The sequence below is a fragment of the Urocitellus parryii genome, chromosome 3 (assembly GCF_045843805.1).
Source record: "Urocitellus parryii isolate mUroPar1 chromosome 3, mUroPar1.hap1, whole genome shotgun sequence".
In the NCBI taxonomy this organism is placed as follows: Eukaryota; Metazoa; Chordata; class Mammalia; order Rodentia; family Sciuridae; genus Urocitellus; species Urocitellus parryii.
In genome coordinates this window covers 58589657-58609932 of record NC_135533.1, presented here as the reverse complement: position 1 = coordinate 58609932, position 20276 = coordinate 58589657, and the positions used below count along the sequence as shown (strand labels likewise).

The window sequence follows — 20276 nt, the reverse complement described above, 5'->3', positions numbered from 1 at the left end:
TTTAAAAATTGATTTCTAGGCTCTTTTACCTGAAGTTGAACTATTTCCCCCCAGAAGCTCCATGGTTGTTTTGAAATTTTGTGTCCTTACCGTTTAGACATTTTTCTGCAGTGGCTGGTCATAATGGTGATTTTGCTTTTGTTGTTTTTTTCTGCCTTGACATTTACCTATTGTTTCTCTCTTTATAATTGTAGCAGAACTGAAGGCATGTAGTAGTTCAGGGAAAGTAAATTACTCTAAAAAATAGACCGAACATCTATTAGCTCAGGTACAATTTTAATTTCTCACTTGTGCCCAGGTGTGTTGAGGTGGGGGGGGGCTCTCTTCCATTCAATGATTCTATTATCTTCTGGCTCCGCCATCTCTCTCTGAGGCTTGTAAACTGCACTCATCTGTTGGAAGGGGATGAGGACAGAGAAGGCACACCTATTCTTCTAAAAACACCAGCCTAGAAATGACACATAGCTTTTCTGCTTACATTCTGTTGGCAAAAACTTAGCAACACCTAAGAGGAAAGGGGAGCTGAAAAATGGTCTTACCATGGCTCCAGCAACACTGTTTATACTTTGGGGGCAGGGGAGATTTGGGTAGACTAATGGTAGTGTTTGCCACAGTTGCCAAGTGTGAATCAAGGTACACACAATTTTTGTGTGCAAGAGAGAGAGAGAGAGAGAGAGAGAGAGAGAGAGAGAGAGAGAAAACTGGCTTGTGACTGTTTTATTTGTGCTTGGAGGCATTTTTCACTCTGTTTCAGTTTCTGCTGTGTGCTATTCTGTAAGGTTTAACAATAACCTGTTACCATAGGTGTAATATGCCCTTCTCCAGAGTATGGGCTTTGGAATCATATAGAGCTGGATTCTAATTTAAGTTAGATTTTGTCACCCTGATAAAGTTTATGTTTGTTTGTTTCCCAGCACTGGGGATCAAACAAAGAGCCTTGTACATGCAGAGCCTTGCACATGCTAGGAAAGTGCTCTCCTCCTGAGCTACACCCCCAGCCCTTATTTTGGTACAGGGACTGGTTGAGTTGCCCAGGCTGGCCTTAAACTTGCAATCCTTCTGCCTCAGCCTTCCTAGTAGCTGGGATTACAGGTGTTTACCACCATTCTTGTCTCATGCTTTCTGAGTTTTGATTTTCTTCCCCTAGAGAATGGGAAAAATACCCATCTCTCTTATTGTGAGGATCAAATGATAAAGTTCATATAAAATAAGTAAAGTTGTTTGGAGTACTGAAAAACTGCCAAGTAAGTGATAACTATTAATAATAATGATGAATATTAACAATGATTAATGTGGTTATCTTCATCCTCAGTGGTGTTTTGCTTGCTGGTCACAGTGATCTTCAACTCCCAAACCCTTCTTCAGTGAGGCTACTGGAATATTCACATCTCTTCTTTTTCCCTATGAGTACAGGTGTTTAATCTCTTTAACAGCAGCTAACATTTTCTTCCAGTTGATATTATGATTCCAAACAATTAATTTCTATTTCATTTCTTGATTCTTTTCCTTCTTTATTATTAATAAAAAAGAAATGTTTCATTAGTGTAAGTCAAACATTCTTTTTCTGTATATGTATTTTTATATTTATCTTTCAGGGTCAAAAACTACATGTTAAAACAAAAGGAGGCAGAGTGATCTCTCTGGGAACAGTTTATGGAAATATAGATATTCATGCATCAAATAAAAGTGTAAGATTGAAATTTTCTTTTTTTCACAATTGCAATATTGCTTTCAGTTAGCTCACAAAATGGGTAGCTTCTGTAGGGTTTGTGCTGTGATATTGCGTTTTTAATACATTTTGTTTCAAATTCAAGTTTGGAATTGAGGTGATTAAATATTATGCAATTTAAAATTTAGTTTGTGATTTAATACTTTTGACAGTTATTTAATTCCTTATTTGTAATCAGTAAAAACTTAAATACTTACACTTTAATTCTGAAGAGATTTTTAATTGATGATCATTGATTAAAATATTTCATACTATTAGTATCTGGATTGGGTTTTTCTTGTTTGCTTGTGTGTGGTACTTTCCAAGACCTGTTTACTTTGCCATTAGACCAACTGAAGGACAAGGTTTGAAACTCAGTTTTCTTCATTATTTTCCACAAGGTGGCATCATAAGATAGCTTTACTGCCTTCCAAAGGTTTTTTTTTTTTTTTTTTTTTTTTGTAGGAAGATTGTATTTTAAATTAATTTTCTTATTGTTTCCTGTGATTTAGTATTAAGAACTCAGGTCTAATTTTGGAAATATAAGTTGTCATCTTTTAAAAATATGACTAGCAATGTTTTAAATTTTTTGAAAACCCTTGGTCTTGGGCTGGGATTGTGGCTTAGTGGTGGAGCTTGCTTAGCACAGGTGAGGCATTGGGTTTGATCCTCAGCACCACATAAAAATAAATAAATAGCTGAATGTTTTCTCTGAGATAAGGAGGCTGATTCATAGTGGGGTTGGGAGGGGGAACACGGGAATATTAGAGGAACTCTAGATAGGACAAAGGGGAGGGAGAGGAAGGAAGTGGGCAAGGGGTATAAAAAAGATTGTGGAATGAGATGGACATCATTACCCAAAGCACATGTATGAAGACACGAATGTTGTGAATATACTTTGTATACAACCAGAGATATGAAAAATTGTGTTATATATGTGTAATAGGAATTGTAATGCATTCTACTGTCATATATAACAAATTAGAATAAAACATTTAAAAACAAATAAAACATTGGGCTAACGATGAGATGTTTAAAAAAAAAACAACCTTGATCTCCTCTTGTTTCTGACTTTTACAATTTGCAATGATTTTTTGTTATAAATTTGCTAAATTTCATAGCCAGCTTTATTCCTCCACAGTTGGAGAGGAGTAATTGTGAGCATATCTTGTAGGGTGAGTGTTGCTGGTGTAATTAAACAAAGTGGAGTATGGGACTCTTTCTGTTGTTATTTTCAATCACCTTTCTCTTATGACTTGTGGGAGCCTGTTTAAATCCAAATATTTGAGTGTACCCAACTGCCTTTTAAATTAAACTAGGAAAGTTCTGAAAGACATTGTGGCCCTTGATGACAGCCCTTTTTAGATGGCATTTAGTCAGATTTCTGTGGTATAGATATGAAAGAGGGAAATTGGACAACTTTGCAGCTCCTTCAAGTTCATTCCTTTAATTGATGGCTAATGTTACTTGAAATGATATTTGAGCTACCAGAATATTACATATTTATATTCAAATCAAAGTATCAATGTTTAAATCAGCTCTCATTTATTTGCTATTTTGAATAATTTGGCCATTCATTAGTTAGTTATCTGCTCCAACTTTCATGGTTTATTGAATATTTATTTATTCCTACTTCCTATTACACTATTTTGCTTCCTGCCTGATTGACTTTTGTAGACCCAAAGATTCAGTCTAGATTTTCTTCTATTTTTATTATTATATATAGTGTTAATTTATAAAGCATATTCCTAAGCCTGCAGTTTTTTAAAAAGAACATATAAAGTAAATAAGAAATTCATTAACTTTTAATATACAACTTTCATACATATGTGTCTTGGAAATTTGAAAGGCAGCATAGGGAATTGGTTAAGAGCACAAAATTGAGAACCAAATATTTGAATCCTGGTCCAGTCTCTGTATCCTTAGACAAGTTTCTAATGGATTTAAATCAGTGGGTTGTTATGAGGATTGAGTTAATCCAGGTAGAGTACTTAATGTCTAACACATAGCTAACTCTAACATAATGCTTGCCATGTTAGTGATAAAGTGAAGGAATTGCAAGAACGATTATTTGACCAGTCCTAGGTCTATCACTTTATTTCTCTGAGCCTCTGTTTTATTATTCAGAAAACAGGGATGGTAGTATTTGCTTTTCATACTCAATAAGATTGTGAAAGTTAAATGAGCTTTATAAACAGTAGCATCATTACATTGCCATGTTAAAATTATATCATTTATTTTAGTGTCCTAAATTTAGTTTTATAACAACCGAGAATATAAAAATCAATTTCAGCTGACTGTTGGGTGAGTTGGTGACATAGTTGTCAGTTTCCTTTCTTTCTTAGTCTGAGCTACAAAGCCACAGTACTTCCTTATAATTTATTTGTAATAACTATATAGTATATATGTATACTATCTAAACTTAGGAAAAAATTTCCTTCTTATATAGAAAAGAAAATTTATAACAATACTTTTGTCAGGAAGGCATTGTTTTTTGGATCTGCTGTCGATTCTGTTTTTGAATAGGTATTTTCATTAAAAAGCAAACTCAACAGTGTAGAAAACCTATTTGTGACACTTCTTTCCATTAACATTTCATGATTGTAAGTCAGAGCCTCAGTATTTTACTGTAAATTGTGCTGTCCTAAATTTAATTGTTCTAGTTAGTATCTGATATAGTGCATTATATATGGCCCTCTGGGAATTTTGAATTTCTTTACAATTTTGTGGAATGATTTGTTAATATTGTAAGGGGAGTTGTTATGGTTTCACTTGCTTTCATAGGGCAGAATATTTTTTCTAGCTTCCTAGAAAGTATAATATTTAGTGTCTACTGAACAATATAACTGGCATTTTCCAGTTACTTTCAAGAAGTCTTGAAAGCTTTATTTGGTTGTTGAGAAAGTCTAAATCATAAGTGTTCCTTTGCAAATTTAATTAAGTTTCAAATTTCTTTTCAATATTTATCTTTTGGTGTTTTCTAAAATGGCCTCACTATCTATAAAAAGCCAGACTTTTTGCCTGCTTTATGGAAATAATTGGAGAATTTTATTCATAAAGCAATTTTTCAAATAGAGCATTTGAGCATAAAGTACCTTTCATGAAGAGCCTTTAAAGGATAATATTTTTCAGGACTTTTATACCTTTACTATAAGACCAAGGAAGTAAAAAATTTGTATTCTCACAAATTTAGTTATCGGTAAAATATCTATCTATCTATCTTTGACAGACTTATTGAAATTAGATTTAAAGAAAAATTCCTCTCAATCCATAATTAGATAAAAAGAAACTGTAGTAGTTAAGAAGCAAGTAGGGCTATATTGTATACTTAATAACTGCCCTTTAGAAAAGAAAGTTATATACTTTAAATCCAGAAGAGAAACTAATTCTAATTTATCTCCCGTAAGACCTCTACATACTTTTCTTTCTCTTTTTGCACTTTTACTTTTCTTCTTATTTTCCCAGAGGGCCATATATAATGCACTGTATCAGATACTAACTAGAACAATTAAATTTAGGACAGCACAATTTACAGTAAAATTTCTCGAAACTCCATTTTTGTTAGATAACATTTTAAAGTCTTAATTTTGAAGAACTCATTTAGGATTGATGGCACTAATGCCTATGTATAGAAAACAGTGATGCTATTTCTTTCAACACCCCAGTGTATGGCTTGAAGTTGTTCCTGGACAAAACTGAGAAACCTTCCTGGTGATTCAGTTTTTATGTCAACAGTTTTACATTAACACTTAAATTTGTTTAAAATACATAAAGATGATTTGGAATCCTTAACTAGATAGTTTCATTTTATGTTGTAAGCAATATTTGAGACACAGATACATACTGAATTTTGATAGGGAAACTTAAGGACAAATATATAATTTCTCCCATGTTGTACACTGGAAATGTAAAGTGGAAAAGTTGTAGAAATATTAGTGTATTCACTACATTAACACATTAAAGGAGAGAAATCATGATAACTTTATAGAATCATGCTTAAATATAATTATAGTATATGCTAAAATTCAGACTCTGTTTATGATTTGATGAAAGTATCTAAGAGATATCCATAACAAATGTGCTCAATGCTGAAATGCTATAAGCTTTTACTCTGAGAACAAGAATAAGATAAAGGTGGCTGCTTACATCTTTTAGCTGTAGAAGTGGAGACCAGAGCCAGGTGGTAAGGCAAGAAAAAGAGTGAAAAATAAGGGGGAAATGTATTAATATAAGGATTGGAAATAAAGCTATTACTTGTAGATAACCTAATTATGCATTTAGAAGTTTTTTTAAAATATGTTTTAGTTGTCAATGGCCTTTATTTTTTTATATGTGGTGCTGAGAATTGAACCCAGTGCCTCACATGTGCTAGGCAAGCACTGTACCACTGAACTATGACCTCAGCCCAAGTTTTTTTTTCTTAATACAGATAAATTACTAGAATTAGTGAGTTTATTGTGGTTGCTGGATTAAGGTCAAATACAAAAGTCAATTAAGATAAAATGAAATATTAAAATGTACCTTGTATAGTAACACTTAAATGAAGGAACTGTGGAATGAAATTGACCAAATTATGCTATATACATGTATGAAGGTACTACAGTGAATTTCACCTTTATGGATAGCTATAAAACACAATTTTTTAAAAACAATAAATAGAGGGAAGACCCAAAGATATAGAGGAAGGGGAACAGAGGGAGAGTGGAAGAAAAAGAAAGAGGAAGTACTGGGAGACTGAGTGGAGAAAATTATATTCTATGCATGTGTGATTATCAAAATGAATCCCAATATTATATATGACTATAATGCACTAACAAAAACATTTTAAAACTGTAATAGGACTAAGTATAACAAAAGAAGAAGAACTTTGCATAGAAAATATAAAACATAATTAAAAGAAAAATGAAAGAAGATCTAAATAAGTGGAGGGATATATAGTGGGTCTATTCCACATTCTACATAGAGTGCATGTTTCAATCTTGTAATTAGATTTTAAAAATCAGAATTAAGTTATTGTGAAGCAGGTAGTAACGTTTTATGTAGTTGCCTACTAATTTCATATGTATCATTTTAGTTTTTTCCAGTTTTTGTTTTATGATGAACTGATGAGTCTTTCTCTTAATAGACTGTGACCATAGATAAACTGCAGGGAAGTTCTGTTAATATATCTACTGAAGATGGTTTGCTGAAAGCCAAGTATCTTTATACAGAATCATCATTTCTGTCTTCTGCTGCTGGGGATATTGCATTAGGAAGTGTTCATGGTAAGCTGACAAAGATCTACCATATATTAGACTTTACACATAGCTTAAATTTTAAGAGATGACTATCTGTAGTTGAAGAAGGTTAGGAAACTGGCCTTCTAATTAATTGCAGACTAGCCATCTCTTAAAAATACAATGACTCATAACCTAGCTTAATGTTATTTTGACAAGAAATTGAAGATTATGCTGTTATATATGAAGCTACTCTGATTTTAACGAATAGCCTTATAACAGAAAATGAGTAACAAAGATATGTATGCAGATGAAATATAAGCAGTATTAAAAAAAGATGAGTTTTGAGTGATTCCTTTTAGTTATAATTGGAAAGCTAAAAGTTAATGAAACATTTGGGTAGAATCTAATTATAGGAACCCAGAGATACTGATTTTGGTTAAATGCTTTATGGGCATTTTTACTGATATCAAGTCCTCTCAGCATCCCCCCATTTCCAGTTTTCTTTGAGTATCCTCTCTCAATTTCTAAAACATATCTCTACAGACAAGCACTATTATTTAGTCAACATGTGTATTATTGAAAGAAAATGATAGAATGTAATGGTGAAGTAATATGGCAAACGATATGATAGTGTTCAATGTCATTCAGCCTGTCTTAAATTTCCACAGAGCAGAAGATTTAAATCCAGATGTGTTTTCCAAAATATATACAGGTAGAATTAAGAATCATTTATCTGGGGCTGGAGTTGTGACTCAGGGGTAGCATATGTGAGGCACTGGGTTTGATCCTTAGCACGACATAAAAATAAAAAAAAATAAATAAAGATAGTGTTCATCTATGACTAAAAAATTTAATAAAGAATCATTTATCTCAAAGTACAATATATACATATCTGCTAAATGCCTTTTGGGCTGTATTCCAGGAAGTTTAGACTTGAACCTTTTTTTTAATTCTAATTTGTTATATATGACAATAGAATGTATTAGAGTTCATATTACACATATAGAGCACAATTTTTCATATCTCTGGTTGTACACAAAGTAGAGTCACACCATTTATGTCTTCATACATGTACTTAGGGTAATGATTTCAATGTCATTCCACCATCTTCCTACCTCCATGCCCCCTCCCTTCTCCTTCCAACCCTTTGCCCTATCTAGAGTAGGCTTGAACCTTTTCTATATATGGTCTACTAATTTCACTTCTGTACTTAAACTGAATATTGGTAGCTATATACTCTGGATAACTCCCCAGATTTTAATGAGTATAAGTTATTAGGTGGTAATAGAAACCATGGTTAGGGCTAGTCATGCTGTGAGGCAAACAGATAAGTATTATTTTCAGTTTTAGAAAATAAAACTAAAAGAAGAGTATTTATATACTTGGAATAAATCTTGAGCCTTGAGCCTAATTTAAATGACTAAGCCTCAACCATTCTTGCAAGGTTAAAATATTATTTTAGCCCAAAATAGCTTGAGCACAAGTGGAGCCTTAGTCAGATAAAACAAATGGTTTTGTTTACTTACTCATTTACTTTTTATTCAGTTGCACATTAGGTAGTTCTGGCAATTTGTAGCTTCATATTTTTAAAATAACTTATATAAGCATTACATTTATTTGTTAATTATAATTAAAACACTGCATCTAATATACTGAGTAGCTTTTAGTGAAAAACAATTCCTTATCAAGTCAGATGTTGTTTAACATCCAAAGGAAAAACCGTTCTATTCTCAGCACTGCTTTATACCACGTTTACATTAAATGCACTGATATGTGATTTCTTGCTTTAAGAAGGATGAAAACTGAAATTGGGGTGGTTTATCACTGAGTACATGATAATAAAACAGGTATACTTTTTTGAGGCAGTCTTCATAGTACTCTAGGTCTGTTGATCACAACATAGCTGATATGTAAACATTTTTAGGGATAAGAGATAATTCTTTGGCTTTTGTAAAGCCTTTTAATATTTACTAATCTTTAATATTAAGTCAAATACATTTCCATATTGTGGTTTAAATCTAGCTCTTCTTTTGGACTGTTGTTTCAGGTTGGGGTTCCTTGAAAGCACTCTGAGATGGGAATTAGAGTACAGCACATTTACTAGGGAGAGCTCTTGAAACCAATACCTGTAAAGGAAGGGACCCCAATTTCCATGAGAGAAGTTGGACCGTAACACAGTTTCAACAACCCTAAGAGGGAGCTCTGACATTGGGGTGGTCCCTTAGAGTTTTCTGAAGTTGGAATGAGGGGAACTGGACTTCTATATCCCCAGTCATTAGATACTAGCTGCCCCGGGAAGGGGTATGATCTTGGGCCAAGATGGCTCTTTCTGGCTGAGGCAGTTCCCAGAGAGTACTGACAGCAAGGGATATCTGCCTGCAATACTCTCAACAGCTAGGAAAATAAGCCTTCAGGTGTGAAGGGGGCTCTGTATAATCAATCACAGCCTTTGCTATAGTTAAATCCGTTTCTTCATTCAGTACATTTATTGACCATCTACTGTGTGCTGAATTTCCTAGCACCAGGGATGGAAAATAGAGCAAGAGATGGTACCTGAGTCCTCAAAGAACTCAGAGTCTAGTGGAAGGATTGAATGTCCTTTTTTGTTTTCTCAGTTACTACTGTCCCCATTGGGATACTACCTCCCACCTTATCTCCAATTGCCATCCATTGTCACCCTGCCTCAATGAAAAGCAATCATTTAACTGTTTCTCATAGCTCTTTTGTAATACTAGTGTAGAAGTGAGCTGGAGTAAGGGAAGGAAAAATGTGATCCAGTTGCAATCTTAGAAAAGCTTCCATGTTGTTCATCCTTGCTTTCCCCATCTAGTCCTTGGTCTTCACTCTGTTTTTTATTTTTTCAATATATACAAGTCATTTCTTAGTCATACCCTAGGCCTCAATTATTTTTTAAATCATCCTTCAGACAAGTCTAAATTTATTGCTCTCTCTTCCATGTCACCTCACTTTTCATTCTTATCCGAGGGATTCTATGAAAATACTATTTAAGTTTGGAATTCAGGGGTGGGATGCATACAGAGGAGCATGCAAGGTTTTTAGTCCCTTGTCTTGGTAGGTGAGAAGATTTAGAGGCATGGATGGTGAAAGTAAATCCCTGTGTTCCAGCTCTTGGGTTTTGGTTGGGGATGGGAGATATCTTCCAAGGTTCTTCTCAAGCTGGAACTCTAAATATATATTTCAGTGAGTTCTTTGTTTTAATTGCTGGTGGTTAAAGAACACAAATTAGGCAAAATATTTGGCTATATTTAAATAAGCTGGCATGGAATCTTAAAACTTGTTTTTACAGAATATATTGCCACTTCTAAACATCTTGATAAGCAGAAAACAAACTGAGAATATATGCATTTAAAGACCTGCCTGTTCAGGATTTATTATTTTTTAAAAATATTTTTTAGTTATAAATGGACACAATATTTTTATTTTGTTTATTTATTTTTATGTGGTGCTAAGGATTGAACCCAGTGCCTCACATGTGCTAGGCAAGTGCTCCGCCACTGAGCCACAACCCCATCCCCCAGGATATAGTTTTGTTGGCTTCTTTTACTAAGGACAGTTTAAACTGATTTTTTTTCCAGGTTGAGCTGAAAAAATCCAACATATAGGTTTTTCAAAAGCCATTTTTATACAAATATGATGCAATAACTATCATCTTGGTAGATCTTATTTGGTAGATAATTTTGGAGCCCTTGTGCCAGTAGGTGGATGGGTGGTTGTTTGAAAGCAAACATGTAATGAGTGCTATCAGTCAGCCTTGCTCATTTAATGGACAATTGGGCTGTTTACATATGAGAAAAACAAACTTAGAAATGTCTAATTATTTACCCTTTGCTATAAATTAATTAGTAAAATAGCAAAGATTAGATCCTAGCTTCTTGACTTTCTAAGGAGATGTTCTTAAATAGTATTCAAACAAATGTGGGCACATGGCCATGGTGAACTTTTTGATTGCACTAAAAATTCCATCATCACTTCAAGGGCTTCCTACCTCCAGAGACATTTCCTCTAGGCAGACAGATAGGAGCACTGGTACTGCTTCCACTGTGTTCTATGTTGTAATCTCCTTGAGATTTAGGACCATTTATTATTACCTTATGACATTTGAAAATGTGATTGCTCCTTAGTGTTCAATCTGAGTTCCATGGTGGCATTCAGGAACTAGACTCCTTCCATTAAAAAAAAAAAATTCTATTATCTTAATTGTATGACTTCTAAGGCTTCCATGAGAGGAGGAAAGCATAAAATGTATTTATCGTCAGCATTTTCCTCATTAGTGGGCTCCCTCTAATCTCTCAGCACAGTTGGATGTTGATTTGCCATCAATATTTGTCCTCAGCTCCACCCCTTTGAGACACTCAGAGACTCAGGTCCTTCCCTACAGGTGATGTTGCCATCTTTAGTTTGTGGCTGCCAAGGCTTCCATGAAGAGAGTGCATAGTAGAATCATGCAGGAAGTTTCAGGAACCAGGCCTACAAGTGCATACATTTCTTCTGCCCATATGCCTTTAGAAAGAATATTTTCAAATGGCTTTATCTACCTGCAGAGGCTGAGTGAGATATGTAATGTAGCTGGATTTGAAGGAAGGAAGGAGAGAAGCACACAAAACTTTATGGGCATAGGCATGTCTGTCTTACCTTATAGGTAAATTGCTCTTTTGCAAATGTCTACACATTCCTTTTCTTTCTACCTCTTTGATGTGGTATTCTCTAGGATTTCATATGTGTCCATTGTTTTTTCTTAACATTTGGCATCAGATGCATTTTTGAGTCTTAATTGTGCTTGCACATTGATGATTCAAATCTTTATTTCTAGCCCTTTCAACTTAAATAGCTATCTGTCTGATGGGCATAGCCCTTTGGATTTTCACAGGCATCTCAAACTCAACATTCTCAATTTCTCTTTTCCTCCTTTTCCTGCCTCCCAACCTCATCCATAAAGTGTCCTCCTTCTTTATTTCCATATGCGGGTTTTGATATCACCATGCACCTAAATCCCCATGGTATAAATTTGTGTCATCCTAAATTCCTCTCTCTCACCTCCTGTATCTAATCAATCACTAATTTTTAGGCAGGTTTTATGACTCATCTAAATATTTCTTCAATCTCTCCCATGCTTTTTCTTCTGATTTCTACTCAGAATTCTGTCTCACATTCTTCTAGTCTCTTGCTTTGAATCTAGCAGTAATTTTGCCTCCAATCTTACCTTCTTCAAATCCATTCTCCTCAGTGTAGCTACAGTAGTTCACTAGAAATACACATTAAACATGTCATTCTCTTACTCAAACCCTTTCCTACTGTCTTCAGTGATTGCTGATTTCCCTTTTCTGACCCTATGCCTTACCTTCCAGAATTAGTCTCACTTTTTCTTGTACCATTCTTAAGCTGTTTTATACTTGATCAGAGCCTTCTATCATAGTGATCATGGTCATGCTGTTTTTATATTCTGCCCAAAATGCTTTCCAAGCTTTTTTAAAAATCTCATTAAGTAATCTTTTAGTAACCCCAGCTGAAGCATCCTCACCTTATCTCTGGCTTTTCATTGACCTGTAAATTTTTGCCTAATTATAAATTCCTCAAGATCAAGGATCATGTTTTATTTGTCCTCACATTCTTGGCATTTAGCATTGTGGCTTGCCGATAGTAAGGCTTCCTTAAGTCTCCCCACTCCCTGTCCTCTCAACCCCCAAAAGATTTTAACCTTTAAAGATATTGATTGCTCTGTTTGGATTGTTAAGAGCATATGTGCTGTTTTAACCATGATCATATTTTTTTAACTGAAAAAAAATACACCATTGTCATTATTTTTAAATTCATTGTTCCTTATCGCCCCCCCCACCATCATGCTAGAATTAAGGGTTGCAAGGTAAGAAAAAAAAATACATATTTTCTCAAATACTAGGATTTGTGGAAAAGTTGTATAACTTGAGAGTAGTGTAAGCATACATAGCTATTACAGATAATGTAGTATCTTCTTTATTGGAAAGAAGGTTTTACTTCTCTCAGGTGATTTATTATTTCCTGTGATTGGAGGTGAAATAGGTGCAACTAAAATATAGGAAATTTTGCCAATAATACCAGTTTTTTATTTATATACTTCTAAATATTCTCATCTCACAAAATATTTGAGACAAGAGTTCATTTTGTGTATTTTGATGACTTTGGAATATTTATTTAGGGTAAAGACTTTCTAAATATTTGGTATGATTTGCAAATATATTTATTTATTTACTGCTTTATTTAGTATTCACAAAATATTTTGGAATATTCTTTTTTAACTGTATTTACAAATATTCCTTATTTCTTTTTATATATTTTTAGTTGTAAATGGACATAATGACTTTATCTTGTTTATTTATACTTTATATGGTATTGAGGATCGAACCCAGTGCTTCACATGTGCTAAGCAAGCACTCTACCACTAAGTCACAACCCTAGCCCATTCCTTATTTTTTTTTGTTCCACTGTGTTTTTACTGCATAGTAGAACTTTATTCAAGAGAGATATTGTGTGAAACTCTATAGATTCCACTATGATATGAACCAGTCTTCATTCTTTATAAACTTTTGTTTTCTAGTTCTAAGAATCATTTTCTTAAGACCCTATTACTATCATCAAAACTCCTAATGATTGGCTTTTTGAGAAAGACCATATTTCCATTAAAAAAATAGTACATTCTTACTGCATTCATTGATGACTAGTTTAGGACAATAAAGCTCCATTTCCTCATGAATGGTGAGTGGACTTACTAGATAAGTGACTATAAACTACATCATAGTTCTTCATTAGTAGTTAAAATTTTAAATATCAGGGGTATGAGATACCATCATTGATCTTTCTGGGGTCTTAGCAAAAAATTTTACAATCACCCTTCACTTCCTTTTTAGGCCATGTTCTAGCAGATTCACATTTTGTTTGGAAGCCATTCCAACTTCCAACTTCAAGTCATTATTAACTTTAGTATCTTTTGCCATCTTGAGAGGCTAAATTGTTTTGAAGTCCAGGTCCTTTTTGGTTTAACAGTCCTTCCTTTAGTTTTAGTTTCTCTCTTGGATTTTACTGTATGCAGCAAGGAAAAATAAATAGACAGCACTTCCAACACTTGACTTTGCTTAGAAATATTCTTAGCTAGAGCATTCAGTTAATTAGGCACATTCTGTACTTTCCATATTACCAAAGAAGACAAGTGTTGCTAAGTTTCTACACTGCTTAGCAAGAATACTCCTTCCATTTTCAAACCCATTTTTCTCACTCCTTTTGATCCCTCAAGGGAAGCATACTAGATTTCTACTAAACTTGCTCAAGGCAAGTTAGTATTTCTCTATCATGCTCTTTTAACGCCTACTGCCAAGCTTAGGTTTATTATGACAGGACCCTATTTCAGGCATCAACATTTGTGCTAGTTACTTAGTCTTCTGTAGCAAATAACCCCAAAATATAGCTATTGAAAACAACAAACATGTCTTATTGGGTGGGTCAGGAATTTTGATGGGACTTAGCTGGGTCCTTTACCTCAAGATCTCTCACAAGTTTGTAATCAAGTCATCAGCTAGGGCTCTGAGCTCATTTGAATGTTCAGCCAGGGGAGAATCTGCTTCCATGCTTGTTCATGTGGTTGTTGGCAGGATTCAGTTCAGATCCTATTGGTTAGGGGACCCTTTGATTTCCTTGCCAAGTGGACTTCTTCCATAGGGCAGAGACAAAATGATACCTGGCTTCAATAAGATCAAGAAAGGACTAGAAAAATAAAAGCCAGAATCTTCTTGTTACCTAAACTTGGAAGTGACATCCCATCACTTTTTCCCTATTCTCTTTTTTAAAAAGCAAATCAGTAAGTTCCAACCTACATGCATAATCTTGGTGATTATACAAGAGCATGAATATCAGAGGCAGGGATTAGAAGTCATCTTAAAAGTATTATCTTTGCCCACTTTTGCTGTGATGATGAATCTATATTTATTAGGTCTGAATATTGGAAGAGAGTATACACACCAATGAAGTAATATTTACTTAACACATTTAACAAGATCTTCACAGCCTTATAACTTACTGAGTCTTAAATATTTTATGAACTTATACATACAAATCATGTTTTTATTCCTAAACAAAGGTAATCCTGTTCATATACTCACATGAAGTATGATAGAATGTTGGGAATCTGGAAAGATTTTTGCAGTCAGGTACATGAAACAAGTGCCCTTTTTGGTTTTTCCCCCAGATATCAACAAGTGTTTGTATTAACAAAACATAAGCAATGAAATACTTCAAATTAATTCTGAGACAAGATTATTTATTTTTTATGTAGTTTTGGAATTATATTAGAAGAGGTAATATTATTGCTTACATCTTAAGGGAATTGACCTTCTGACTCCAGAAGTACTTATACATACACACATATGAAGAAAAATCCTGCTATTTTTGGTATTAGAGGAAAGTGGCTAGGAATGGTTGTGGTATTCTATACTTATCCTGGAAAATGTATTTTCATTGAAAGAAAGAAGGCTTTGAAGCTTTTTTTTGTTAGTTATGCCTCCATGTATTCATTATTCCTATCCCAAACCACTTCAAATCTTGGCCTCAAAACTACTTTAATCTAACAAACAGATGTGGCAACTGGCCTGATAAATAAAATTATTATTTCCATATGATATTTTAGTGTTACTTGTTTAGGATGAAAATTTGTAGTGAACACATTTGAGTAATCTTTTATTTATAGGCTTTAGAAATACAATTTTTCTCCATGTTGTCAGGAAGTGTGGTGGTTTGTTTTATAGTTATTCTATAAAAGCTTAAGGGTTGAGAGTGGGGGCAAAAGATTTGCATAGATGCTTAAAGCTAGATATTTCAGAACTATAACTAAATCTGGATCTGCAATATTAAGGAAAATTGCCAACAAAAATAACAGTGTTATCAAATAGCATTGTAGATTTTTCACTATGTTTTAGGATTCCATATAACATAATTTTTTTCTAGATTGTCCCTAATAAAATTCTTTTTTTCTTTTTCTCTTTTAGGTAATATAATAATACAAAGTGAGACGGGTAACATCACCATAGGTATGTTCTGAGATGCTAGTTGATAAATTTTGCCTGCTTCTTAAACTAGCTGTATTTTTCATGCTTTATTAAAGTCTACAGTTTAGCTCATGAATCTGACATAATCCTTATATGTAAGTCAAATACAGGCAAACCTAGCATGACCCTGTCCACTCAAAGAGAATTACTTAAACTTGGTATTAAGTAATATAATACAAATTCTTTAAGTTCTTCAAATATCTATTAAGTCTTAAAAGAAAGATAAATTACATAGCTGGGCCCCACATTGTATTATCATTGGAAGACAACCCTGAGTGTGCTATTAACTAATTAGACAACATGTGTTTATGAGTGCCTACCATGTGTCAGGAATTTTTTTAGGTACTGGTATGTATATTGGTTAACAAGACACAGTCTCTGTGCCAGATACCATACCTTTTCTGAGTGGTAGGAAGAAAGATAATAAGTATGTAAATAACAAAAGGTAGTTTCAGATCAGGATAAGTGCAATAAATAAGTAAAACACCATAATGGGATAGAGATTACTTGGGGGAAAAGAAAGCTACTTCACTTGGACAATCAGGGAGAGTTTGGGGAAGGGTTGCTTTAGCTAAGGCCACAATAATGGAAAAGAGTCTTGTAATATTCTGGATACAGAACACCCACCTAGAGGAATAGCAAGTGAAAGCCTCAAAAATGGAATGAGTTTATCATTTTTGAGGTGTAGAGGAAGGACTTGTGGGACAGAGGAAGGAGATGAAGTAAGAAAGACTAGACCTTAGAACATTGTAGACTTGGTAAGAGTCAGGAGTTCATTACAGAAGTTCATTACAGGAGTTACAACAGGCTGTTAGTACAGGACTGATCTAATTTACACTTAAAAGGGGCCACCTAGGGGTTGGGGCTGGGGCTCATTAGCATGCATGAGGCGCTGGGGTCCATCCTCAGCACCACATAAAAATAAAATAAAGATGTGTCCACCAAAAACTAAAAAATAATTTTTTTTTAAAAAAAGAGAAACAATCTAGCTGGTATTTTATAATGTACCAGAGTGGGTAGAAGTGAAAGCAGACCACTAAAATACAGTTTGTTGATCCATTCTCCTGGTGGGTGGACAGTTGGGCTGTTTTTAACTTTTGGCAACTGTCAATAAAGCTGCAGTGAACATTCTCACAGTAGTCATTTTATGGAGAGAGAGAGATCCTTCTACTTAGGTAAATACTTAGGAATGGAATGGATGGGTTGAATAGTTCTGTATATGTTTAATTTTGTGATTTGATAAATAACTTGAACATTTTCCAAAGTTCCATTTTACAGTCTTATGAAAAGTGCATGGGCTGGGCATGGTGGCGCATACCTGTAATCCCAGCAGCTTGGGAGGCTGAGACTGGAGGATCATGAGTTCAAAACCAGCCTCTGCAACAGCAAGGCACTAAGCAACTCAGTGGGACCCTGTCTCTAAATAAAATACAAATAGGGCTCGGGGTGTGGCTCAGTGGTCAAGTACCCTTGAATTCAATCCCCGGTACCTCTGACCAAAAAAAAAAGTGCATGAGAAGTCTAGTTGCTCCATATCCTCACCAACATTTATTATTGTCAGTATTTAAAATTGTACCCATTCTGAGGTACATATAGTGGTATTAATATCTCTGGTATTAATTTCATATCCCTAATGACTTTTGATGATCAGCACTTTTGCAGACACTATTAGTCATTAGTGTATCTTCCTCTGTGAAGGTTTTATTCATATCTCTTTGCTTATTTGCCTTATTATTGAGTTGTAGTAGTTCTTTATAAATGCCAAGTACAACTACTGTTTTGTTAATATTTTCTCTTAGTTTGTGACTTGCCTGTTCATTTCCTCTCTCTTTTTAAACTTCATTTATTTAGTTTGGGTATTGGGGTTTGAACCCAGGGGTGCTACATCTCCAGCCCTTTTCATTTTTGACACAGAGTCTTGCTAAGTTACCCAGGCTGGTCTTGAATTTACAATCCTCCTGTATCAGTATCCCCAAGTTTTGGGGATTACAGACCTGCACCACTGTGACCAGATTTTCCTTCTTTCCCTCCTTCCTTTCTTCCTGCTTTCTTTCCTTCTTCCCTCCCTTCCTCCCTTCCTTCCTTTCTCTTCCTCTTTCCCTTCCCTTCTCTTCCCTTCTGTTCCCTTCTGTACAGGGGACTGAACCCAGGGGTGCTTAACCACTAAGCCAAAAACCAAGCCCTTTTTATTTTATTTTTTTGAGACAGGTCTCACTAAGTTGCTGAGGCTGGCTTTGAACCTGCTTTCCTCCTGCCTCAGTCTCCTGAGAGGCTTAATTTTCTTAATGGTATATTTTGATGAGAATATTTGAATTTTAATGAAGCCTAATTTACCAGTTATTTTTATTCATTCTAAGAAATCTTTGTCTACCTTCAAATGTGAAAATATTCTCCTGTTTTCTTATAGCAGCTTTAAATTTATTGCTTTTACCTTGATACATTTATAATTTTTGTGTTTAATGTGAGTTAGGAGTCAAGTTTTTTTTTTTTTTTCCTACACAGATAGCTAGATGTTACATCATCATTTGTTGAAAAAAACTTCCTTTCTCTGCATTTTGGTCTAAAATCAAAAGACTGTATATGTGTGGACCTATTCCTGATCTCTCATTCCTAAGTCATTGATTTATTTGTTGAGCCCTAGGCTGGTGCTACAATACCTTGATTACTGTAGCTTTAAAATAGGAAGTCTCTAAATCAGGTAATTGAAGTCTTTCAAACTTGTTATTTGGATGTTGTAGATTCTATGATTTTCCAGTCAGTTTCTACAAAAAAAAATCCAATTCTGATTATGATTGTACTAAATCACTGAATCTGTAGATCAATTTGGAGAGAACTGATCCTCATTAACATTGAGTCTTCCCATTCATGAAAATGGTATAACTCTCCATTTATTTATATATTCTTTAGTTTTTTTCAACATTGTTTTAGTGCAGAGATCTAGCACACCTTTTGTTAAATTTGTTTTTGATATCATTATAAATAGAATTTAAACATTTTTGTTTTTCTAATCATCTGCTGCTAGTATATGAAAATACAACTGATTTTTAATACATGGACCTTGTACCTTGTGACCTTGCTAACTAAATTCACCCATTAAGTGGCTTTCTAGAATATAGATTACTTTTCTATATAAACAATCATTTTGCCTATAAACAAAAATAGTTGTATCTCTTTCTTTCCAATATGTAATTCTTTTATTTCTTTTTCTTGCCCTATCAGGTTAGCTAGGACCTTCTAGTACAATGTTGAATAGTGGTAGTAAGAGTTGGATTCTTTGTTCTTGTTGTGAATCCTTATCCCCATATTGGGGGAAAACATTCAATATTTTATCATTAATTGTCAGTTATAGACTTTTAAACAATTTTACCAGATTTTAAGAAAGTTATCCTTTATTTATTACCAGTTTTCTTTAAGATTATTTTTCCTTTCCTTTATCATGAATGGGTGTTGAATTTTGTCAAATAAATTTTTTTCATATTTATTAAAGGGATCATGTGTTTTTTCTCCTTTAGTCTATTTATATGACTTAATACACTGATTTTTTTCTAAAAAAAATCTGTGCACATTATTTAGTGCCTATGTTAAAATCACTGAGCTAACCACATTACAATGTAATTTTTAAAAATATTTTGTAGTTGTTAATGGACTTTTATTTTATTTATTTGTTTGTGGTGCTGAGAGTCAAACCCAGTGCATGATGCATGCTAGGCAAAGTACGCTCCCACTGAACCACAACCCCAGCCCCCTACAATATAATTTTTTAAAAACTTTTTTCATCTTTAGTGAGGCATAACTGACCAATCTGTGTATATTTAAAATATATAATGTGATGATTTGATACATATATATAGTTAAATGATTACCACAATCAAATTGTTAACATCTGTCACCTCACTCAGTTACCATTTGTGTGTGTGTGTGTGTGTGTGTGTGTGTGTGTGGTGAGTTGATAGTAAATAATGGTGGGGTAGGAGTGCTAATAGAGTCGCTTGTGAAACTTTACTTTTTCTGCTCTGTATTCCCTCTTTTCTGACAATGAAAGGCATTGTCAGAAGCTATATAATGATAATCATGTCTTTAAAAAAAAAGCAAACGAGTGTGTGTGTGTGTGTGTGTGTGTGTGTTTTATGTGCCTCTCATTACTCAGCCTCCTATTTGCTCCCTTCCTGATATAGAATACCTGGAGAGGAGGTCAATTTAAAAAACTTAAATTTTGCCTTTACAACCCCTATGTCCTGTATATAAAGGTTGTTTCTTGTC

General features: G+C 34.1%; 1 protein-coding gene across 1 annotated transcript in view; it reads left to right on the top strand.

Moving 5' to 3' along the window:
- Nucleotides 1–20276, top strand: part of Fam185a (family with sequence similarity 185 member A) — a 47227-nt gene that overhangs the window by 8158 nt on the left and 18793 nt on the right. Inside the window, exons 3-5 of the mRNA XM_026384969.2 lie at nucleotides 1596–1688; nucleotides 6834–6972; nucleotides 15957–15998. Of these exons, the coding sequence (XP_026240754.1) occupies nucleotides 1596–1688; nucleotides 6834–6972; nucleotides 15957–15998 (274 nt within the window). The remainder of the gene's footprint in view (nucleotides 1–1595; nucleotides 1689–6833; nucleotides 6973–15956; nucleotides 15999–20276) is intronic.